The sequence below is a fragment of the Pimephales promelas genome, chromosome 2, assembly GCF_988280905.1.
Source record: "Pimephales promelas chromosome 2, fPimPro1.hap1.1, whole genome shotgun sequence".
Taxonomy (NCBI): Eukaryota; Metazoa; Chordata; class Actinopteri; order Cypriniformes; family Leuciscidae; genus Pimephales; species Pimephales promelas.
This window is the reverse complement of record NC_142770.1, coordinates 3,632,343-3,658,417: the sequence shown is the minus strand read 5'-3', so window position 1 is coordinate 3,658,417 and position 26,075 is coordinate 3,632,343. Positions and strand designations below refer to the sequence as shown.

General features: G+C 36.2%; 1 protein-coding gene across 2 annotated transcripts; it reads left to right on the top strand.

The window, feature by feature from the left end:
* Positions 1-8,295: 8,295 nt before the first annotated feature.
* On the top strand, positions 8,296-25,635 carry LOC120486565 (uncharacterized). Of its 2 annotated transcripts, XR_016146846.1 has the most exons (8): positions 8,296-8,464; positions 9,056-9,361; positions 13,647-13,982; positions 14,229-14,543; positions 17,727-17,852; positions 19,729-19,781; positions 23,539-23,586; positions 23,777-25,635. XR_016146846.1 is itself a non-coding variant. In XM_089121149.1 (7 exons), the coding sequence occupies exons 1-6, from the start codon at positions 8,419-8,421 to the stop codon at positions 23,583-23,585; spliced, it is 1,176 nt and encodes a 391-aa protein (XP_088977275.1). In that variant the 5' UTR covers positions 8,297-8,418; the 3' UTR covers position 23,586; positions 23,777-25,635. The 2 variants fall into 2 exon arrangements, 1 of the variants encoding a protein (XP_088977275.1); XM_089121149.1 differs by lacking the exon at positions 19,729-19,781 and having other exon boundaries at positions 8,297-8,464.
* The last annotated feature ends 440 nt before the right edge of the window (positions 25,636-26,075 follow it).

Genomic DNA, 26,075 nt, shown 5'->3' with positions numbered 1-26,075 from the left:
ACATTCATTAAAATCACCGCCTAAAATTAGAAAGGAGCCCGGGTATTTATTCAGAAATTCTGTTAATTTACAAGTAATTTGAGAAAATAATATTTTGTTAGCAGAGAGGGAGTTACAGCCATATAAATTACAAATAATAAAAGTTGAATTATCTTGCTTTAACGTCATAATAATCCATCTACCTTCACTTGAAGTCAGTACCTCCACAATTTGTCCCTTAAATTTGTGCAGAAGAATTGAAACCCCAGCTGAGTGATTAGAACCATGACTATAATAAATTAAATTTCCCCATTGATTCTTCCAGAATTTAACATCCAACTCACAAGAGTGCGTTTCCTGAAGAAAAACTAAATCAGTTTCGCAGCTTTTACAAAATAAAAAAATAGCCTTCCTTTTTACCACATCACGCATACCTCTAACATTTAAGGACATAATAGAAATTGAACTGAACTTGAAATCCATAACAAGCAGGGAAAAAAGAAAGAAAGAAAATAAATAAATAAATAAATAAATAAATAAATGAAAAATAAAGTATGAACTACCAACGACTGAAGAAACTGTACGGAAACCTTACCTTAAAGGAAGGAATGATATACAACCTACTGACTTCATAAAACAAACAAAATTACTTATCTTTAACTTAGATAATCACTTCTTAAATATGACTCCCCCACCCCGGGGAAAAATAAAATAAAAAAGTGGCAGATGAACTGGCAAACTGTGCAAACATATCAGTGCAAACATATCAGTGCTAACGAAAATCAAAACAAAACAAGAGCCGTGTTTAGAAATGAGTATTAAACTTGGAACATTAATAAATCAGTCTTTGGCCCGTCATATGAGGCATAGATATCTATGATATGAGGCATTCATTTACCAGGGTATTCAGCTAAAAACAATAGCTTACCACCACCTCAACCCAGAAAGAACGAAAGAATGCAATGGAAACTACTTTGCATTGGCGAAATCAAATCTCTTTCCGTCAATCAGAGCAAACGATCCACGGAAAGATGCCTTTTTCCCCTCGTCTCGTGCTTGCTTCACCAAGGGCCAAAGTTTTTCTCTTGCCACCCTGTCCTCTGGGGATAAGGCCTCAGTGAGTCGCAGCTTGTTGTCGCGGAGGAACTTGCAACCTCTGGCACCTTGCCAGACAGCATCTCTGTAACGACGAAGAGCAAATAGAATAATAATAGATCTGTGTGCGCCATCATTTCTTCGCGGGCCGAGACGATGGGCGATATCCACTGCATCCTCCATCTTCTCACTGATTCCAGGTACCACTTTGCCAAGGATATTAATTGCAACACGCCGGCTATCCTCTCCATCTTTTTCCTGCACCCCGTGCAGCTTCAGTGTCCACCTCCAACTGTACCGCTTGCAATCTCCAACCTCTTCTTTCAAAGTTGTGTTCACCTGTTTAAGATTCTGGATCTCGGCAGACACGACTTTCAACGCCTCCTTGTGACTAGTCACCTCAGTAACAAGCTGATGTACGGTCGAAGACAAACTTTCAATCTGCGTTGCAGTAACGGCGGTCGTCTTGTCGATTGTTGAAATTTTTTGAAACATCTCATCGCGAAACTCGCGAATAGCCTCCAAAATTTCAGCAGACGTGTCATTGTTCTTCTCGCTGTTCTCGCGCTTAGATTTTTTCGAACTTGGCTTAATGGGAGTGTCAGGAAGAGGAGTAGCAAGGAGATCACAAAGTTTGGGTTGAGAGTCAAACCATTTGTTCGTTGTCTCTTCCATCTTCGATTCGTTTGTGTTCTCTGATGAAAAGGTAGCTTCCAGGGTAACGTTACTTTGAACCTGATCCATCTTTGACTCACGTGGAGGCACTGACACGGCAGCAACTGGAGCTTGTTTATGTTTTCTTCTGCCCATAAATTCGCTTCAAAGTGAGAGATTAATCACCAATCTCATGTGTTTGTTCATTCATATAAAATATGTACGCTATTTTGGTTGTAATATCATCCAACCTAAAAACTTTCCGGACGACACTTCAGGAACCTCCTATCTCGCCGCCATCTTGGCCCGACCCTCCTCACTATCCGTACTGAAGCTGAGATCGTTCACCAGTGCGTGTACGGTATGCGCGTTTACATGTTTTCGACGCGTCCGTTATACGTCTCATCCTGACGTCATGTGTCTTCCCGGGATTTTTACGGGTTGTGTGTGAACACACACACAGATCCCGGCAAATCACTGGCAGTGTGAATGAACCGAAATCAGACAATTCCGGGACAAATGCTGGGTCACATTATCCGTGTATTTTCTGGAATCACTGTGTGAAAGGGGCTCTAGATGTGCAAGCAGGAAGTGAACTGATCTGGTCATGTGACCTTTCACACTAGTCACATGACATTAATTCTTCTTCTTCTTCTTCTTTCGTTTTCTGGCGCGTTGCAATCTTAGTGCATATCGCCACCTACCTTTGCTGTTATGCAGTCACGATTTCTTATGATCAGATTTTCCTTATTTTATTATTTCTTTACTTCTTCCTCAAATATCCATCCTTATTTAATCATTTGATGCTTCATCTCATTCCATTTCCCATAGCCCACCTGTCGCTGCGTGTTCAGCTCCTACAGACAGGACTATAAAATCTGGAATAGATCAGAGCATCCTTATCCTATATTTAAATCCTTTCACTTAATCCAGTACTATATATATATTCTATTAGTATTCTATATCCTACTCTATCTTTATTAAACTCATAACCCAACAAATATGCCAAATCCTTATTAACTTTCCCTCTTCCATTTAAATAGGTTATCAAATCCTTTCTTTCCTCTTCATACCTTTTACAATCATATAACACATGCTCCACTGTTTCTTTCTCCCCACAATTCTCACATAAACCATCTCATGAGCTCCAATTATAAAGAGTGTTGCGTTCAATCTTGAGTGACCAAGTCTCATCCTAGTCAATATTACTTCTTCTTTTCTATTTCTACCATTTATACTTTTCTTAGATTCTACCATTTTTTAAATATTATATAAATACCGCCCTTTATTATCTGTATTCCAGTTTTCCTGCCACTCTTTGATAATATTTTCCTTAATAATAGTTTTAACTTCACTTTTACTTAATGGAATTTTAAAATCAATTTCTTCCCGTTTTAAAGCATTTTTTGCTAATTCATCAGCAAATTCATTACCAGCTACTCCTACATGCGCTGGTACCCAACAGAACCCAATTTCTACCCCTTTTCTTTGTATTCGCCATAATAATGATAATATTTCACTCATCAAATCTTCTCTGGCCGTACAATGAGTAACTAGTGATGTTAATACAGAAGCAGAATCAGAGCATATCACTATTCTGTCTGGTCTTACCTCCTCTACCCATGTTAATCCTATTATAATAGCAACCATTTCCACCGTATATATTGACAGTTTAGATGTTAGTCGTTTCGATATTGATATTTTAAACTCTGGAATATACACTCCTATTCCCGTAATTCCTGTTCTTGGATCTTTAGATCCATCAGTATAAATGTGCATACTTGCATAGAATCTTTCCTGTATGTACTTTTTAACTTTATATTCCAACATACCCATTTCCTCCCATTCCCGTTTCTTATCTAATATTCCTAAATCAATTCTAACCTCCGGTATAATCCATTTCGGAACCTCTCCCCATATAGGAGACATACTACATTCAATATTTGCAATCTTATATTTCTCTGTTAACTTATTTATCTTCCATCCATATCCTCCTCTCTCGGTATTACAGTATTCCCAACAATTATTTAAAATATCTTTAGCTATATTTTCTCCAGTGTAACTCTTTAAAGATGTCCAAAATACCAAAGACAATTTCTCTCTCCTTAATTTCAATGGCATTTCATTCGTTTCTACTAATAATGCATTAACCGGTGTTGTTTTAATTGCTCCTAAACATATTCTAAGAGCTCTATATTGAATTCTATCTATACTTTTTAATAATGTTTCTGAAGCTGACCCATAAATTATGCTACCATAATCAATTGTTGATCTGATCAAGGCTTGATATATTGTTAGCATTGAGTCTCTTTCTGCTCCCCATTCTTTCCCAGCTATTGCCCTCATCACATTTAAGATCCTCCTGCATTTTTTATCAATTTCCTCAATATGTTTTTTCCATGTATATCTCCCATCTAACCACATTCCCAAATATTTAAATGTTTTAACTTGTTCTAAAGGTTTCCCATATAAAACTAATTCAATTTCCTTAAAATCTTTTTTCCTGCTAAATATCATGAAACATGATTTACTAGTAGACATTTTAAAACTCCATTCTATACTCCAATCTTCCACCTTTTTAATAGCCATTTGAATCCCTGAAATCACTTGTTTTGCATTTCTTCCTCTCTTCCAAATAGCCCCATCATCAGCATACAATGCACATCCCACACCATATCCCAAATTATCAAAAATATCATTAATCATAATGTTAAAAAGAATTGGACTTATAACACTCCCTTGAGGAATGCCATTTTCTGCCGTATAATTTAATGATTGACAGGCTCCCACTTGAACTACAAATGTTCTTTCATACAAAAATTGATAACCAATTATACATATTTCCATCTATTCCTATCCTTGATGCTTTAATTAACAACCCTTCTCTCCATACCGTATCATACGCTTTTTCTATATCAAAATATACTACTGCCATAATTTCTTTCATAGTTATCGTCTTCTCTACTTCATTACTGATCTTGATTAATGCATCCATTGTCGATCTCTTGCCTCTAAATCCACATTGGAACTTACTAAATGTACCCCTTTTCTCTAGATCATATGTTAATCTATGAACAATAATCTTTTCCATTAATTTACATAAATTTGAAGTCAGTGCAATTGGACGATAACTTCCTGGGTTTGTTGAATTTTTTCCTGGCTTAACAATAGGGATTACTACAGCTTTCTTCCATATTTTTGGAATAATTCCTTCCGTCCATATTTTGTTATACAACTCAAGTATCTTTAATAACATACAATCTGACAAATGCTTTATCATTGTATAACTTACTTTATCAATCCCAGGAGTTATTTGCACATTTTTGTAACGCTACTTTCAGTTCAGTAAGTGAAAACTCTAAATCCATACAGCTCTTATTGCTCATTCTTTTCTTCATAATATCTGGGTTTTTATCTAAAATTTCCTTTTTCCTTATCTCATATTCTTCCCCCAATTCTATTCTATGTGCTCTTTCTAAAACCTTACCTAACATGTTTGCTTTATCTATATCTACTACTGCAGTGTTTTCGTCTTCAATTAAAACAGGAATTGTAGCTGATTTCTTTCCTTTTCCATTCATACTCCTTAACATATTCCATATTTTATCCATAGGCGTATCTTTTCCTATGGTAGAACAAAATTCTCTCCATCCATTTCTCTTTGCTTTCTTAATTATTCTTCTTGTTTTAGCTCTTGCTTTCTTATATTCCACCAAATTGCTCATACTCATATTTTCCCTGAGTTGTTTAAATGCCTTATTCCTTTCTTTAATTGCATGACTGCACTCTTCCTTCCACCATGGAATATTTTTGTTTTTCTGACCTGCCATTCTTTGTGGTATATACAATGTTGCAGCTTCCATTATTATACTTGTAATTGAATCGCAAAATGTTTCTACTGAATCTTCTACCATTAAATCTTTATTTTCTTCACAATGCTTACTGAAAGAATTCCAATCTGCCTTCTCATACAACCATTTCTTTTGTAGTACATATTCTGGATTATTATCTACATTCATTTTACAAATAATTGGGAAATGGTCACTTCCAACCGTGTTCTCCCCATTAATTTTCCATTCACATAATTCAGCCATACTATTTGTTATTAATGTTAAATCTATACTTGATACCGAATTCTCTGTTATATTACCTAGTTCCTTCTCCTGTGTTTAAACAAACTAATGATCTTTCGTCCATTAGCTGTTCTATTACTTCCCCATTATAATCTGTATTTTTACTCCCCCATAACCAATTATGAGCATTAAAATCACCACACCATAATTCTTTTTTCTCTATCTTAATCTTTTCAAACAATTTTATTGATATCTTCTTACATGGATTATAAAAATTATATATTACAATTGAATCTTCTCTAAAATATATTTCAACCACAACACATTCCATATCTATTACCTCACATAATTCCCTATATACAGTTCCTTCTTTTATAAAAATTACCACCCCTCCCCCTTGTTTCCCAACTCTATCCTTTCGAATAGACTTATATCCTGGTAATGTAAATTGCAGGTTTGGCTTGAGCCAAGACTCTTGAACACAAATTATACTTGGCTTATGATCCAAATCCAATACAATTTTTTTAAATTCTTGACCATTTGCTACAAGGCTCCTTGCGTTCCATTGCATTACATGTGTCACCATTTATCTACTCAGAAACTTGTGCAACTTCAACTGATGTTGTTCTGGTTAGAATTTCATGTATTGCACTTACTGAGATCCCAGAGATCCCTAGGAATTCTGAAGCAGCTTCTAGAATTGTTTTAATCTTTGCCGATCTGCTTGGCAACATAGCAGTGACATTAATTACCTTAACAATAAAGGCTAGAAAGTTCTCTTTAGTCATTATTAATGTATTTTCTTTTATCACACACTGTTGCTCTGGTTCCTTAGTTTTCTCGATTTTGTTCCTTGAATCTTGGTTGAGATTATCCCTCCTCTCTTCCCTCCTGTCCTCCTTACTTTTGCAGATCTTCACTGCTTCCGCATATGTGACTTTATGCTCCGTCTTGTATTTTTGTACTTCTCTTGCTTTAATTTGTACCTCACATCCTCCATATGCTGCACTGTGAGCACCTCCACAATTGCAACATTTTAATCTATTTACCTCTGTGCATTTATCATAGTCATGCTCACCTCCGCATTTTGCACATCTTACCTTCCCCCGACACACTGCCGCCACATGTCCCATTCGTTGACATTTAAAACATCTCAATGGCATTGGAACATACTCTCTTACTGGATAACTTATATATCCCATTTGTACCTTTACAGGCATTTTCCCTTCAAATGTCAATAATACACTTAAACTTTCCTGTCGTTGTCCTTCCATCGTCTTATACAGTCTTCTCACATTAGAAACCTTACCTCCTCTAATATTTTCAAGCATTTCTTGATTGGTTATAGGTTGGAATCCCATATATCACCCCCTTTTCCCCCTTTTCTACTCCAATCTCTTTGGTTGTGACCTTTTCTCCATTCATTTCTTTTGTCTTAAGTAGTTTGTTTTTTTTCCCAACATCTTTCACTATGACCAACACTCTCCCTTGTCCCAAACATTTAGCCAAAACCACTGCCCCAACGATTTTATCGATCGCCTTAGATCCTATTGGATGCAAATGTGTTCCTGTAATCTTTTCAAAAGTCAACATAACTTTGAATCCAGACTCCTTAACATTTTGAACAGTTTGTTCTCTTACAATTTCTTGATTTTCTTTTGTCTTTTTTTTTGTATTGTCCTGCATTGGTTCCGTCATATCTTCGCTATCCTCTTGTTCCTTAGATTTTTTACGTTTTGCATTTTTTTTCCTTTGACTTTTTCCCAAGTAAACCTCCGTAAAATCTTCCCTATCCTCCACTATCGATTCTTCTGAATCTTCCTCCATGACTGCACAACAGCTCTAAGTGTCCTCGTTTTGTTTCGCTGTGCAGCTAGCAGTAGCAGCGGCTCTAAACACACAGCGCCTTCCTAACACTCTTCATGACATTAATTGATTTTAATCAAGACATTTTGTCATTTAAAAGTTGAATTTCTTGCCCAAAGTCAATAACAACATTTTTAGAGCTTCCAGAAATAAGAAAAAAGCTGCGGTCACAATTGTGACCGGTGGGATTAAACGGGTTAAGTGTCCTCTGTCTGCTTCGTTCTTCTCCAATGATGTCTGCTGATGGCAGAACCTCGTTAAAATAAGGTAAATACAACTACTAACCACACAATCAACATTATTAAAAAAAAGTCCGCTGGTGCTTCAGTGACCACCTCACACAAAGAACCTGTCAATCACAGCTGTCAATCATGATGTCAGAGCACTGTTATTTTATCATCACATAACTAACTAAAAACAAACTTATTTTAAAAACGAACACTTGAAATTACATCAACGTGATAGAAACTACAGTAAGTGATGGAAACTATCTTTGGAAAAAGGATATGTGAAGTGTAATTTAATTGTTTAGTTGGTCTCGCGTCCCATTGAATAACATGGGGAGGCGGGGGTTATGAGCTATACTAGGTCCGGTCACAGGGGGGCGATCGAGCCGTTTTGGCTTCACTTTTGAGGGCTTGTGCGGCACTCTGGTTCAGCAGGGCGCGGCTCAGAAACACTCGGAGAAAAAAAAAAGGACTTTAAAAATTCAACGGATCATCTACTATCCAACACTCATCTCTACATCAACATGAAGAGCGCACTTATACATGTTCTCTTCTTATTATGCGCGACCTGTAAGTGGTTTTATTTAACAACTGCAGCACTTCCGTTTTCTACACACCGGAAACGTTCATTCTTTTCAATATTTTCTTATTTTTTGAATTTCAAAATGTAATAACTGTGAGCACTAACTGTACGACATATTTTGTATAGTGCACAATAATGACTAATGATATTTTAGTCGAAGTAATATCCATGGTAGTCACTGGTAGTGTAACTTACAGGCCTTTCAACACATGGTCGCAACATGGTTGTGTTCCAATTAATCTAATCTAATTTATCTAACTCAAACATAGCCTAATAACTAATGTTGCTCTACTCATTTGTATGTAATAGTTATTAAGAGTGAGTTATGAGTTTGGGTTCCTCAAATGCATTTATACGTTGTTGTTGTTGTTGTTGTTAGTTGCCACATACTATTTATATCACTTTTAGGCTATATGCATACATGTACACTTCATACATGATGGGCATAAACAGAACAGTATTGTCTCGGATTTAATGCAGACTGCAGCAAATCATGCTAGATTTATTGGTCATTCGGGAAGACTCATGAGTGTTTTATGTGTTTAATTTCTGACTGTCTGTTTCTGTTTGTTCTCCAGGTGTGTTTGGTGATGCAGATATAGTAGAAACAGTGTCAGCCATTGAGGGAGAGTCTGTTACTTTACTTTCTAATATTACAAAAATACAGAAGGATGATGTGATAGAATGGAGGTTAAATGAAAAGCGCATTGCTGCAATCAGTGATAACTTCATCTTTACTAATGGGGCGTTCAGAGACGGACTGCAGCTGGACAATAAGACTGGAGATCTCAAGATCACAAACATCAGAACCACAGACTCTGGAGAATATAAACTAAAAATCAAAACCACCAGAGAGTCCTCAGTGCAGACATTCAGTGTCAAGGGTGAGTGTCTCAGTTTTTTAATTTAACAATTGCTTACATAATTATTAACACATTATAAACTATTTAAATTTGCCACATTTTTTGTAAGAGCTGTTAAATGTTACTGGCAAACTGTTGTTTATACCAAAAATTTATGAATTCTGTTTTATTTATGAATAAAATATTTGTCGTTATCTGACAAGAAAACTGACAAACAGACCATTTAAAGGGATAGTTCACTTTGAAATTAATTTTTGATATGTTTTATCTTACCTCAAGGATATCCAAGATGTAAGTGTCTTTGTTTCCGCAGTATTTTCAATTTTGATATTTTAAGGTCAAACCGTTGTTGTCTATCAGTCATATAATGGAGGTCTATGGTCACCACCTCAAAGAGCATGCACAGAGAAGTCCAAATTAAACGTGATTTAATGACTCGTAAATGTAAGTACACATTGATGGCCTAAGACACGAAGCGAGCGGTTTGTGTGAGAAAACGAACAGTATTTATATCGTCTTTACCTCTTGTAACCACAGCCACGTCCAACTGATCTGAATCAGTCCAACTGAACCGAACTGAACCATGTCCAACGTTCCGCGGGAAGTGATCGCTTGCGTGTGTACGTCACTCATTGTTTACACAGAGATTTTGGAAGGTTTACCTTTCACTAAATATATTTAGATATATCGAAATCGTCTTCCATTGCGATTTCATGTATATCTAAATATGTTTAGATCTTCACAGAAGGTAAAAGGTAAAGTGAAAGGTAAAACTTCCCAAATCTCTGTTTAAACAAAGAGTGACGTACACAAGCATGCGCAGACAGAAGCGCCCGTGCCGTCAGATCACTTGGACATGGCTGTGGTTACAAGAGGTACAAAAATAAAAATATAATTACTGTTCTTTTTCACACACAAACCGCTCGTTTCGTGTCTTAGGCCATCAATGTGTACTTACATTTACGAGTCATTAAATCATGTTTAATTTGGACTTCTCTGTGCATGCTCTTTGAGGTGGTGACCATAGACCTCCATTATATGACTGACAGACAAGAACGGTTTGACCTAAAAATATATGAAAATTGAAACTACTGTGGAAACAAAGACACCTACATCTCGGATGCCCTTGAGGTAAGATGAAACATTAATAAAAATGAATTTCAAAGTGAACTATCCCTTTAATATTAATATTGCTTCTTTGTTATGAGGAAAGAAGCACAAATAATAGATTTCATATTAATTTTAATTATATGGTAAAATGATCATATCAGTACAGTCACCAGTTGGACTTGGATTTCTTTAAAAGACAATTAAAATATACAATTTAAAGGATTTTCTTCTCAAAAAAGCTGTGTTGTTGAGGTGAATTTAAACACGTAGGTCTAGAGGTCTTCTGATCTTGATTTTTGAATGTGTGCATTTCATTGCCCCTGTGCTGCTCTCGGTACAACGACAATAGAGTTGAATCTGATCTAGCACATGTCTGAATAATCAGTCAATAGTTACAGAAGTCCAAATTGCATGACATCTCAGATGCAGTTTATTGTGCAAACAAAAATTTTACTATTAAACAAGAAAAAAATTATTGTCTGTAATGTCAGATTTCTAACTATAAATAATGATCCCCAAATACACCAGAGACTCACAAACATAAATATTTTTTATGTTCTAAAATCAAATCATATTCTCTTTTGCATTAGTTTTTTTTTTTTTTTTTAGTTTTAAGCGTTTTTTAGTTCAGATTAGCCCGTAATGCTGAGCATTCTGATTTTTTTATTTATTTTTGTATTGATTTATTCTTTAATTGGCATGATACACTTACTTGTCTATTAATGAATTGTTACATTTGGATTTATTCTGACTTAGTTCAGAAACAGGAGATTATTAGATTACGTGGCATCAATTGTTAATGCAAATCTGCGTCAGGAGAGTAACGGAATAAGTGATTTGAACCCTTTTTCACTTAATATCCTAGAGCCTACATGGTTACGTATGTTTTCATAGCCTTCAATATGAACATTTTTCATTGGACAACATTGGGCAGATGTGAAATAAATATAGCGCCGGCGCCATTAAAGACCAGCATTTGTGGTTATAAAGTATAACTTTGTTTTGTTTTGTTTTAAGTAACCGATCATTTTGCCATAAATAAAACCCTTATTCTATGGCTGGGATCGTGTAGAGACTTTAAACTGCAATTTGAATCTTCAACCTGTTTGACCCCATTGAAGTTCACTATATGGAGAAAAATCCTGGAATGTTTTCCTCAAAAACCTTAATTTCTGTTCAGTTGAAGAAAGAAAGACATGGATATTATTTTGGATGATGTGTGGATGAGTAAATTATCAGGACATGTTCATTCTGAAGTGAACATATTTCATTTACTCCAGAGATCTAAACCTGAATGAGCAGCACATATTTCATCATGCCTTCTTCAAATGAAAATACATATACATGTATACATATACAAAAAAAGGATACTGATACTGCCATACGTCTGATCACAAACGTGACGGCATGACGTATTCTGATGTACTAATGTAGACTTAAAATTCAAAGAAGAATGGTGGTTCATGACACATTAAGCTGAGGTTTCATACTGTAGTCAACATTTGAAGTGGATCTGTGGTAGATTTTCCCTTACGCACCTGACTTAGGTTGAACCACGTGTCCCTGACAACTGAAAATATTGTACTCGGTAGAGTTCACCTCTGAATGTGCGGGTTGATGCTGAGAATAGCTATTCTTACTGCATAAAATTAAATGCCTAAGAACCTAAGAGTCTCACAAAGAGTCCAACAATGTCTCGCCCCCTTTCGACACTATCACTCGACAAAAAGGTCTCTAGTGTCTCACCAACCTGTAACTTGTTCCATTAACTAACTTGCTGCACAGCAATAATAATCTATAGACTCCAGAGTCCAGACAATACCTGTGAATATGCTTTAATCACGGCCAGAGGATCTCTGACTAATTTCAGAGGGAATCCCACCAGCAAAAAGATGCAACAGTTTTTATAGAATAAGAGCATAGAAAAAGTGACATGATACATTACATAATTTCCCTACAATTTGATTGGTTCTTCTTAGACAAACCCTTCTGTTACTAAGTAGAAGAGAACTCTGTTTTCTTGTTTTTTTCAGTTTGTTTATAAATGTAGAAATCGGTCTTGTTTCATTTCCCCTTTTATCCAGACATGATTCCCTAACACACACATTCAGTCATGAGTTTATACCAAAGGGTTTGGAAACATTTAGGAATTAAAAGCATATCAATGTTATTCCTGCAAGAAAAAGAACTTAGTTATGATTAATTAAAAGTATCCATCACAGATCAGAACCTTTCATCAAAGTTGTACATGAATTTGTACAATACCTGGTCTTGTCTTAGGACAACTTTGAACTTTTTTTAAATCGACTTCAGATGTTGACTGTATTTTCTGCAGTAAATCCCATAAGTATTACTGGCCTGAGGGCATCTTGTCACAGACCGTCTGGTTAGGTTGTCTGGCTGGCTGCCTGTCCTTTTGTAAGGTTTGACCTGCAAGTGTATTTAAGACTTGAGCAACCCTAGACTAAATATTAAAAAGAGGTCTGGGCTTTGCTTTGTATGTGTGTGCTTTCTCCCTATGATTTGGACAAGTTAAATCAAATCTGAATAAAATAAATACTGTTTACTTTAAATTTCGACTGCAGAAAGTCACATGATGTTCATTACACAAGACTCATGCTGTGTTCGAAATCTCCACTCAAACCACTACCCCTACCCCATGCATAGCAGAGCACTATATAGTGAGCTCACCAGCATAATAGAAACACCACTTTTGGACACTACTCGATCGTCTCTGGGCGCCGTTGATTACATCATCTGTCGGCTGGTGCTGAGCCGGCTCTGGGCTAAATAGGTTTTTTTTTAATAAATACATTACATTATATTGAGCTTATTTCTCCAAAATTTAAGTCATTTCTGGCCGTTTCTGTTATAATGCGCTACTCAACACATGATTATAACTTATTTTTATGATTAGCACAATGCATGATGGTATGTAGGACTTGGGTTAATGACCATCGGTTGTACACTACTTTTCAAAATGCATTCTGGGATACATTGAGTGGACTATATAGGGTATAATTATCATCACTATACATTCGGACAGCATTACAAAATGGCAAGCTCACTATATAGTCCACTATGTAGTGAGTAGTGGGTGATTTCGGACACAGCATCCGTGATCTACTGTAAATCTCTTCACTGACAGTGTTATAAACATGATAACTGACAGAAACTCTTCTGTTTTTTTCCTCAGTTGTGACTGATCCTAGATCTGATGGAGTGACGGTGGTGCCAGTGACTGAGGGAGATTCTGTTGTTCTACACGCTGATATTAAAATACAGAAAGATGATGAGATACTGTGGAGGTTTAGAGAGAAATATGATATTGCTATAATGAAAAAAGATGAAGACATCTTTTCTACAATTGAGTCTATTGCTGATGGGATATTCAGACACAGACTGCACCTGAAACCCCAGACTGGAAATCTCATTATCAGTGATATCACATCCAAATTCTCTGGACTTTATGAAGTTGATGTCAAGAGGAGATCATACACCATACACAAGGTGTTCAATGTGACTATTACCGGTGAGTCGCTTCAGTGTTTAAATGTAATAATGGTTGTATTCAAATCAGAGCTGTAAATAATTTACTTACTTTTGTTTACACAAAAACATCAAGACAAAAAATCTGTATCTGAAACTTACTTTAATTTTCATTGGTAACTAAAGTTCTTAAGACATTTGGTGCAAAACAAAATGTGTATAGGATTTATTATGGTTGTCTGAGAATTTTCTCATGAATTTTATTCTTGTATGTTTTATCCTGAGACAGACCAACTGAACAGACTGCAAGTGAAAGAGGGAGTTGATGTCACTCTAGCATCTGGTGTAACTGAATTACACAGAGATGATCAGGTACAATGGAGATTTGAGCATGAATACGTCTTAGCAGAAATCAGTAAAACGGCTGGAATCTTCTCCATAAATGATGTTCCTGATGGGAGATTCAAAGACAGACTGAAACTGGATCAAGAAACTGGATCTCTGATCATCACACACACCAGAACCACAGACTCTGGTTACTATCACCTTGAAATCACCAGCGTCAGACACTTCATATTCAGGAAATTCGTACTTTCTGTCTGTGGTGAGTATATCAAGTATTGTAATTAAAAATGTATAAATTATGTATTTACATCATCACTGTGTGAACCATTTTTGTGTTGTAATATGATGTTTACTAAAATTAAACTAATTTTAATTACTAAAGGTACAATGTTAAATTGATTTTAATGACTTTTTAATAAATGCCTTCTGAAGCGAAGTGATGCGTTTGTGTAAGAAACATTTATATTTTATGATTAATAATAATGTAATCTTTAAAATGTTTAAACATTAACAAGCATGTTATCTCAGAGCTATTTGAGTATATTTGAACTAACAATCCATTAAGCATTATATAATGTTTGTTAATGATTTATTAATTAAGCTTTTTATCCTTTAAACCATCTGTCTCAGGTTATATAGTGTGTTATACAGTGAGGAAAATAAGTATTTGAACTCCCTGCTATTTTGCAAGTTCTCGCACTTAGAAATCATGGAGGGGTCTGAAATTATCATCGTAGGTGCATGTCCACTAGAGAGACAATCTAAACAAAATAAAAAAAAATCCAGAAATCACAATATATTATTTTTTTTAAACTATTTTTGTATGATACAGCTGCAATTAAGTATTTGAACACCTGAGAAAGTCAATGTTAATATTTGGTACAGTAGCCTATGTTTGGTCAAACGTTTCCTGTAGTTTTTTTACCAGGTTTGCACACACTAGATCAGTCTAGATCTTCTCTAGATCAGTCAGGTTTCTGGGCTGTCGGTGAGAAATGGAGAGTTTGAGCTCTCTACAGAGATTCTCTATTGGGTTTAGGTCTGGAGATATGCTTCTTACAGAGCCACTCCTTTGATTATCCCGGCCATGTGCTTCGGGTCATTGTCATGTTGGAAGACCCAGCCTCGACCCATCTTCAATGCTCCAGCTGAGGGAAGGAGGTTGTTCCCCAAAATCTCGCAGCTACATGGCCCTGGTCATCCTCTCCTTAATACAGTGCAGTCGCCCGGTCCCATGTGCAGAAAAACACCCGAAGCGTGATGCTCCCGCCCCCATGCTTCACAGTAGGGATGGTGTTCTTGGGATGGTACTCATCATTCTTCTTCCTCCAAACATGCTTAGTGGAATTATGACCAAAAAGTTATATTTTGGTCTCATCTGACCACATGACTTTCTGACCATTACTCCTCTGGATCATCCAAATGGTCATTGGCAAACTTAAGATGGGCCTTGACATGTGCTGGTTTAAGTGCCATGAATGATTTCAAACCATGACGTCTTAGTGTATCACCAACAGTAACCTTGGAAACGGGGGTCCCAGCTCTTCTCAGGTCATTGACCAGCTCCTCCCGTGTAGTTCTGGGCTGATTTCTCACCTTTCTCAGGATCATTGAGACCCCACGAGGTGAGATCTTGGATGGAGACCCAGTCCGAGGGAGATTGACAGTCATGTTCAGCTTCTTCCATTTTCTAATGATTGCTCCAACAGTGGACCTTTTTTCACCAAGCTGCTTGGCAATTTCCCCATAGCCCTTTTCAGCCTTCTGGAGGTGTACAATTCTGTGTCTAGTGTCTTTGGACAGATCTTTGGTCTTGGCCATGTTAGTAGTTGGATTCTTACTGATTGTATGGGGTGGACAGGTGTCTTTATTCGGCTAACGACCTCAGACAGGTGCATCTAATTTAGGATAATAGATGGAGTGGAGGCGGACATTTTAAAGGCAGACTAACAAGTCTTTGAGGGTCAGAATTCTAGCTGATAGACAGGTGTTCAAATACTTATTTGCAGCTGTATCATACAAATAAATAAAGTAAAACCAGGTAGTTTTTGCTCTCAGGGTCCCCCTACAGTTGGGAAACAGTATTGTCCTCTACTACTGTCGTAAACTCTGTCATCCTACATGCACGTGCATTTGTTGACAACCACGATAGCCCTGAACACTGTAGGAGGAGGTCACATGCAGGAGTTCTGCTTGCGTTGCGTGTGAAATGACTTAATCCCAGGTACAGTGGCATATATTTCAGCATGTCATATGAATATAATTTCATGGGTTTTATTTATTTAAAACGTGATGCTCACGTTTATGAGCCAGTGTCATTATAGTAGCCTAGTCTATTGGTTACCGTTTTACTGAATCTATATGATGCTTCAATGCAATATTTGAGTGGTAGATAATAACCATATATCGTCAATATTATAATATCAAGCTTCCATAAATGAATCTGCAAATTTTACAAATCGATTTGCATTATAGCTTGAGGCAAGAAAAATAAAAAAATATCACAGACATGTTAGGTATCCTAAAATATGATTTTGTTCATCTTATATATTTACTTGCTAGAATGTAGCCCCTACCAAATTTGCACACGCCGTTTAGAAGTTAAAACACCAGGTAACTTTATTTTGAAGATAAACAGAGGATAAGATAGCTTTCGTATCATAGTCAGGCAGACAAAAAAACAGAGATGGTATGCAAGCAATATACTTACTACTAGTCGAAAAGCATGACGGCCAAATCCACATCGGTCGGCCCTCCTCCTCCTCCTTCAGCTCACGCCAGAAAACGCTGGCCCGATGTTGATCCTCGTTCTGCCTTTAACGCGATGATTTCCTCTTTTTGTCTTTTTGCTTTGCTCTGATAAAACCTTTGCTTTCTTGTTTTTCTGTGCTGCTTCGGCCATGACTATAACATTTGGCTCGCACGTCTGATTTTAAGGAAGTGGGGGTGGTGGTGGAAGTGACGTATATGCCGTCCAGCAGTTGAATTTTGTAGTTCTCTTTGTTCGCCGGTTCCTACCCGAAACCCGAAGTTTAAAAGTACGATTAAAAACGAACGCTACAGACCCCGTCAGGCTATGGCAGACGTGTCATTCAACATATTGTAAGTCGATGTACCATCACAAAAGACTATATTATGAAGATTGAAAAGTTACCTGGTGTTACTTTAAAAAATCATATATTGTGATTTCTGAATCTTTTTTTACGATAATGTCTGTCACAGTGGACATGTATGCACCTACTATGACAATTTCAGACCCCTCCATGATTTCTAAGTGGGAGAACTTGCAAAATAGCAGTGTTCAAATACTTATTTTCCTCACTGTAGATCACACACATTCACACTATTGACTGTCTATCATTACAGTATCAGATCTTCACTGATGTTTATAATGTTTGAAGTATGAGACGCATCACACTAATGACATTCTATGTCATTACAGATTCATGTCGGTCTCCAGATGATGTTGGTGTTGGTCTTGCTGTTGTTCTTGGTGTTCTGCTGCTGCTGGTGGCTGCTGGTGTGTTTGTGTATTGCTGCAGGAGGTATAAACTAGTTCCTCGCAGAGGTAAGTATCACTCACAGTTCATATAATATGAAAACATAAAAGTCTGGTTCCCTTTAATGGTGGGGTAAGTTGTTTTTGAAATATGCTGTTTGGATGTTAGTCGGTCCGACACAATAACAAACGTTTAGCCAATCAGCATTAGGGCCGTATGATTGTGGAGGAGAGAGGACGAGAAAGAGAGAGATGATTTTAATTACTATTGTGTAATTACTGTACGTAAATCTTTTGTGCTTCCTTGTCATTCGTTCATCATCTGCACTTTATTTTTCGTGAAGAATTATCATGTTACGCTTCTGCTTGTATAAATAATTTTCTTCTCTTGGATTATGTGCGTAACAGAAGCCAGCTAATGAGAGTCGCCTTGGCAACCGCTGGGCTAGAGAGTGCATGTAGTTGAGCTATTGTTAGTATGAGGGCTGCACAATTAATCACAATGAAACGGCACTCGATCTGACAAAGGCTGTAATTATTTTATGCGCAGTTTGTCTGTGCAGCGGCTGATCGGTAGTAAACCCAGCACCAGAAGATACACACACCACATATATATACACATATATATATATATATATATATATATATATATATACTGTATATACACACACACCTGAACACCAGGGGGTGTCTCTCACACACACACACCATACATTTGAACACCAGAGGGCGTTCTCACATACACACACCAAAAATGCCTGCAGCAGAAGTTCAATGAACGGTAGCTGAATTAACAGAAGATTGAAATGCTTTAATTAAACATGATTAATAAACACACGACTTCCTTATTCTGTGTAAGAACGAAGCACATAATCTCACAGAAAGATCCTCATCTGTCATTATGAATTTGGAGTAAAGGATGTTATTAAATGTTGTCTTTTGTTGGACAAGAAGTTCAGAAATGCTATAGAAATGCTTCTCATATTTGGACAGATTTTTGATGCATGTTGCTTTTTCAAATGCATGTTATAAGTGACTCAAACTCACAGTGCTTTCAGATGGAGCAGCGTTTACAGAGCCGTACATCAATGACAAGCTGCGCATAACAAATTAATCACAGCCTTTGCGATTTCATAATCGTGTTAAGCCAAAACGGTTTCAGTGCGATTACATGGAAATGGCAATTAATCGTGCAGCACTAGATAGTGCACTCGACTCGCTTGCAGGGAATCGTGGTTCGAGATTGGATTGTGAGTTTTAGAGGCGGAGCGATGATGAAGAGGTGTGTTTGTTTGGATTGATTTTAAACATAAGCATTGGCCAACAGCATATTTCAAAAAAACCCTTCCCCATCTTGACAATAACAGATGAATGGCAGATACTGACCTACTGTGAACTGCATCTGTGTGTCTGTAACTCAAACACAGTTATTGCAGATATTATAGTGTTTGTATTATATATCTATGCAGCATGTTTGTGATTGTTTGTTTATGACGTGCCTTCATCATAATGATGGTATTACAGATATTCAATATTAAACCGCATTAAAGAAGAAACAGCATTAATACAGAAATATTTAATTCAGCACTGATCTTGTGCTTTTTAGCTTTAGACTAAAGAGCAAACATCCATTTATTACACAAAGTTAACTTAAAAAGAAACGTAGATGTTTAACTAATTACAAATATTATGAAACAAATATAAATAGTGTAATTATAAATACAGCCTGAAACACCTGCCTGCTCACATAATCATCTGCACAATTTAAGAAGAGTAAAAGCAAAAGGTTTTTAATTCGGTTAAATAAAGATTAATACACTCAGCGCTCTTGAGTATAAAATAATGACTGCATTTCTCAGAGTTAGTCATGCACATCAAATCTGAGTTATGATTGTGGCACACATTAGCAACTCGATTGACCATGTGAACTGCTTTTTGTGAACAGAGATGTATCTTTGAGCAAGGAATTACACCTCCCGGTCAGCATGAACACACACTGTGAGATGTTTGTGATTCATTCCTGTTGTCCATTCAAAATCTTTACAATATTAACACTTTTAATACAAATATAAAGATGTTTTATTTGATGGTCTTTCTGACTGACTTTCTAATTTCTCCTGACTACGCTTTACAGCAGGAGTGGGGAACGTTGATCCTGGAGAGCCGCTGTCCTTCAGAGTTTAGCTCCAACCCTGAAAAAACTCCCTTGATTGTAGCCTTAGTGATCCTGAAGACATTGATTAGCTTGATCAGGTGTGTTTTATTAGGGTTGGAACTAAACTCTGCAGGAGAGAGACCCTCCAGAATCAACATTCCCCACCTCTGCTTTACAGAGAAGCTTAACAAATACGCCTACTGTTCTCTATGGGTGTTTTCACACCTGAGCGTTTGTTTCAGGAACCTGGTGTGTTTTCTCCCTTGGTTCGGTTGGTTTAGGCGTGTGTGAACAGAAAACGCGCTCGGATCCACACCAAAACAATCGCTCCGAGACTCTCGGGACGTTCGCTTAAAGTGTAAAAGTAATGTGACCTAATGGATCAATAACCAAATGGTATTGTAATTCATACTGGTTAATTGTGCTCTATAAATAGCAGAAGTGTCTGATTCTGTGAGTGAGCACATTAGTTATCACAACTGAAAACCTAAAGAGCATCTCTTCATCTTAAAGATGTTGTGTGATTGAGCTTCTCAGTGCTAGATGCTGTCCTGAAGAAGCCTTGATTCCTGCTTTATAACTTTCATATAGTGTTTGTGTGAGTCTTTACTAGGGTTGGGAATCGTGAGAAATTTTCCGGTTCCGATTCCGGTTCTGCCAAACGATTCCGGTTCCGGTTCCGGTTCCCATTCAATTAAAAATATTAGTAAGAGAAAAATCCACAATCCTTTTTGTGTTTATTTCTTATAGTACATGACAAATTAGTTTAACAGACTGGTAATGTAAAGAAACTCAAAATATTATTAAGCAATCTTTGCAAAAAAAAAAAAATTATATATATATATATATATATAAAGGAAATTAAAAAATTCTGCATTCTCTATAATAATTTAGACCTCTCCTTTATTGTATCTCCAACAGTGAAGAATACCCTCTCAGAAGGAGTAGAATATGCTTTAACACACATATGTGTGTAGAACAGATTATTTTTTAAAACGGTTTGAATGATTGATTCATAAAGACTTTACTTATTTCATTACTGGATAAATCGGCGCTCTAGCAGTTAATAAACAGAACTGCATGCGTCTTGCGGAAGAACATAGTTGCCGGAGCTACTTCTCTCTGTTTATGTCCATGACGAGTCACGCAGGCATTGGGCTACTCCGCAGCGGCTGCGATCCGCCGGCCAGTCTAAAGAAGTCCGAGTATTAACGCTTATTACAGGCTTTACGTAGTGATTCAAGATGAGACAAAAACACGGTTTGAAAAAAAAACATTATGATGCACTCGCTCATTGTATATATTTTGTAAATTCTGAACACAAAAAATATACGGACTGCATCTGTTTTGACCACTACCGTCAATGTTTACTCAAACTATAATCTCACTAATTCTGTAACGGAAATCATTTGAATATGTGAAACAAATAAATATTGAGACTGTGTGATTGTAAAGCAGTTTCATATCGACACCTGCTCTCTCTCTCTCAGCGCAAACAGATTTGAATGTAGGCTAGAGCAGCGGTTCTCAAACTGGGGGCCGTGGCCCCCTGGGGGGCCACTATATGGCGCTAGGGGGGCCGCAAAGAAATTCTAGAATATGAAATTATTTAAAAAAATGATTTTACCTGTATGTAAGTTTGTATTGTCCTATGTCAAATCTGCATTGCATGATTTATTTTATATTGTAAAACTTGTATAAAATTGTATGTCTTCTATATTGAAAAACTATTTCTTTAAGTAGAGTAGATTTTTTTTTGTTTCTTGCTGAAAAAACAGATTGCTGTTCAAAATTGCAAACCAAACTTGAGCCACTGTCATTTACTACCTTAAAATGTAAGAAGTTTAATGTACTTTTTTACAATCAGCAAATTAATTTTTCAGTGTTTTACTATGAACATCACAAATGTTCAGTATTCAATACTTTTGTTGCACTTTTCAGACAATATTATTGTTAACTGTCAAAACCATTTTTTATAAAAAATTGTTATATTTAATGAAATGTACAATTTAACTAATTTTGTATATTCAAAGACATAAAGCTACAAACAGAACTGTTGTTCCAGCATTGTAAAAATTCATTTGTTTTTGGTACAATCTAAAATTTGTAAGTAAAATTGTACGTTTGAGGATGTTTTCGTTATGAGTTTTCTTTTGGGGGGCCACAAAATGATTCACCCTAAGGGGGCCTCCTCCTGAAAAAGTTTGAGAACCACTGGGCCAGAGAGTGACTCGGCGGTCGGCGCGCGCAGCGTGCGTGTGTCTGTGTGTGACAAATGCAGCGCGTGTGAGAGCAAATCGCAACTTCAGTGGTGAAGTTTTTGTCATTTAGGAATAAGACGGTGTCTTCTACTCCCAGCACTTCGCCCACATGATGATATCGCATCGGCATCAGAACCGTTTTCGGAACCGAAACTTAGGAATTTTGCACGGTTCCGGTATTTTTTCAAAAACACAACCGGTTCTGGAAAAGAACCGGTTCTCGGTTCCCAACCCTAGTCTTTACACAGTTAACCTCTTGACAGGACTGCGAGATCCAGAGGGAGCGCGTTTGATTTACTGCACTATTAAATAAAGTATTTAAAGGGTTAGTTCACCCAAAAATGAAAATTAAGTCATTAATTACTCACCCCCATGAGCTGGATCACTTCCTTGTTGGCCTGAAACGAGACTTCCTTAGATTTCCACGACGCATGCGCGAGAATTGCGATCTCCTTTAACTTGTTTAGTTCAGTTCTCGCGCATGTGTCGTGGAAATCTAAGGAAGTCTCGTTTCAGGCCAACAAGGAAGAAAAGAAATAGTCGAATAAAGTCGTTATTTTTGTTTGTTTTTTCGCACAAAAAGTATTCGCGTCGCTTGATAAACATATAGTTGAGCCACGGTAGTCACTTGGGATATTTAAACATTTTCTTCATTGACTTTCTGGGGCGTCAAGAGGCAGTCCTTTAGGAGCCAATGTGGTAGTTATACAGCTCTCAAATTTAATCAAAAATATCTTCATTTGTGTTCCGGAGACAAACGAAGGTCTTACGGGGTTGGTACAGCATGAGGGTGAGTAATTAATGACTTAATTTTCATTTTTGGGTGAACTAACCCTTTAACAGCAGGAATGACGGCTACATTCATATAGGCCTAGTGTGTGTGTGTGTGTGTCAACATTTAAAGAAAGCCACAATAAGCTTGCAGTGAACTTGTCAATCATCTTGATGATGACGCTGAGGAAACGCTGACCAATAAGAGGACAGTCGTACTCACATGTGACATTTTGGTACGCTTTGAAATGTTGGCTTGTGAAAGCGAACCGGACCAAGAAGAAAATGCAAAAGTCCCTGTTTCAGAACAAAACAAATAATGTTCAGGTGTGAAAATGCCTCAGACACACTGATCTTCAGTCAGATATTAACCTATCTGAGAACATGTATGTTGCTGTGGAAAATAAGATATTGAAATGTAAAAGAAAGACATTTACTAGTTTTAACAAAAGATATTTTAATACACGTAAAAATGGCAAGTATCACCTATAGAGACTATAGCAAGAGGAACATCTCTATTTTGCTAAATTTGCATTTAATTGTTTGTGTGATTTATTTTTCATATCAGTCATGGAAAGAACCACCGTAGAGGTTCTGGATCCATTACGAGGATGAGGTAAGATTACAATAGCGTTTCACTGTGGAAATCTCTGATTACACATTTCTCTGATTTCACTTTTATGAAAAAAAAAAACATTTTTAAACATTTTAAATAATCCTGTTCACTGATCGATGACATCTGTTATTTTAAATCACAGTGTTCATTTCTTTCTCTTTAAATTCTGTGATTAATTCTTTTCTTACAGGTGAAATATGGAGGTCACATGATCTGACAGGATCCCTCGAGATCAGAGTTAACACAGTATTTCCAATTTTAATTAAATAGCCTATTTTCATAAGCTTTACAACTATTGAAAAGTAACATTTAAATACTTTGCAGACATTTCAGAACGTATTTGCCTATGGTGATATTAAAATCACCTGTTACTAACATTATAGTTTATGCATTGTGACTCTGTCATATTTTCTAGATGGTTGTTGGTTTGTAATATTATGATCTAAGAGTCATGAAATGTTGTGTGAAGAAAGTTACTGCAGTGCTTTTAAAAGCCTTAAGTGTTAATGAAACAAACTTTGGTTTAATTGTGTGATATATCTTCAGCTTATGAACCAAAGTACATTTAGCAGCACGCACTTTTATCCAAAGAAGTTGTTATAGTAAGTGCCTTTGGTGTTTATTTTGCTTAAAATTACGAGGGTGAATGAATTAAAAAAAATATGCACATGGATAAATCATTGCAATCACTGCAATATTCTAAAAAAAAAATCCTAAATGTCCATTTTGATTTCCTGGTGACAAAAGTAAAAAAAAAATTACTTTTTTCCTTGTTATTTGTTTTTTAAATCACATATAGAGTATGTGTAGCATTGAGCAATATTGATAAATGTATTCAACAAATGTTTTAGGATTTAGGATTAAATACACATGCATACAGTACAAACGTTCAGTTCACTGATGCAGATTAATGACTGTGACTGTTGAACTATCCCAACAAGAACTATTCTGAACTTTCATTTTCATTGTGTTTTCCAAACGTTATCCAAACTGCCCTCTCAAAGTCCACAAGATGGAACGAAGGCATGCCTTATTTATGTAATCTCTGTAAAATAATTGCACTATTACATACATTTATCAACTGGAATATTGTAAAACTTGTATTGCAGCACTATTATCCTGGGTTCACAGAAAGGTTTAAATCTAGTCCAAGCCTAACGTGTGTGTTTGACATGTTTTAACTTGCACTAATAAATCTTAAAATATATACGTGCCATTGTTTTATCTCAAGATGCATATCAGTAATGTTTTCTCTAAGGAACAGTAATAAAAGACTTTAAAAAAAGTTCATATAAACCTTTCAAAAGCGATCACCTATAAATCTGTGAAGTTATAATAAGATCATGCTTCTGTTAGAGACTGTGCATTTAATGCACAAAAATATATTAAATGCCCAAATTCCTGGAAAAGAACTACACTTCCCATAATCCTGAATCCTGGTGGGAAAGCAGAATCATGGCAAACCTGGTTCTCAATTCCTAAAAAAAAGTACGTCTTTGCCTTTTTTCCTAATTTGCATAAAGTTTTTGCTTCGAAACAAAGTTTGTATTCAGTTGTAGTGTGATTCAGTTCAGATGTGGGTGGTGTGGTTCATGGTTTAAAACTGAGATATGGAAAATTATAGGAAAAACGTCTGAAAAATGATGAATTCTTAAATTCATAATTTCTTTATGACTTACCCATTGTTTTGAATAAAATTCTGTATCACTTTTAAATTGTTTAACTCTTTTAACAGATAACTGTTTTAATTCCCTTTGCTTTTATTTTGTGTTTATTTCTATGCAAAGCACTTTGTTTGAATTGCCTTTCTATGTAAAGCATTTTGAATAACTGTTTTAAATTTCCTTGCTTCCATTTTGTGATTGTTTGTGTTATGTAAAGCACTTTGAATTGCCATTGTGTTTGAAATGTTCTATATAAATACACTTGCCTTGGCTAAATGCAAATGGGTTTTTTTAATCAACAAAATTAATCAAATGTGAAGTTATTTTGAAGTGTATTTTATCCTGCAAATTACCAAAAATCGAAATAAAGCTCTATAAACACTTATTTAATGTCATCAATTTTGTGTAATCAGGTAATCAAAATTTCAACACACACTTCACACAACGTCATGCAAGTGGTCAAGGGCAAAGACTGCAAGTTTGGGTTAGTGGGTATTTAGAAAGGCTCTGCATCTTGTGTGTGTGTGTGTGTGTGTGTCTGCTGCTGAACAATTGAATAGTTTATTCATACAATTTTAATTTTGTCCTCATTTATTCACCCTCAAATTGTTTCAAACCTGTATGAATTTCCTTCTTCTGTTGGACACAAACGTTAATATTTAAGAATGTCAGTATCAGACAGCTGACTGTATAAACTTGGACTCCCATAGAGTAGCACTAATGGGTAAAAATACTATGAAAGTCAATGGGGTCCATTAACATTCTACAAAATATCGTATTTTGTATTCGGCAGAAAAAAGAAACTCATACAGGTTTGAAACAATG

What these genes read in the sequence shown, in the direction of transcription:
- LOC120486565 (XM_089121149.1), top strand. Translation starts at nt 8,419, where the DNA reads ATGAAGAGCGCACTTATACATGTTCTCTTCTTATTATGCGCGACCT. An exon ending in GTTCAATGTGACTATTACCG is followed by an intron (nt 13,983 to 14,228) that starts GTGAGTCGCTTC and finishes ATCCTGAGACAG; the next exon opens with ACCAACTGAACAGACTGCAA. An exon ending in TAAACTAGTTCCTCGCAGAG is followed by an intron (nt 17,853 to 23,538) that starts GTAAGTATCACT and finishes TTTTCATATCAG; the next exon opens with TCATGGAAAGAACCACCGTA.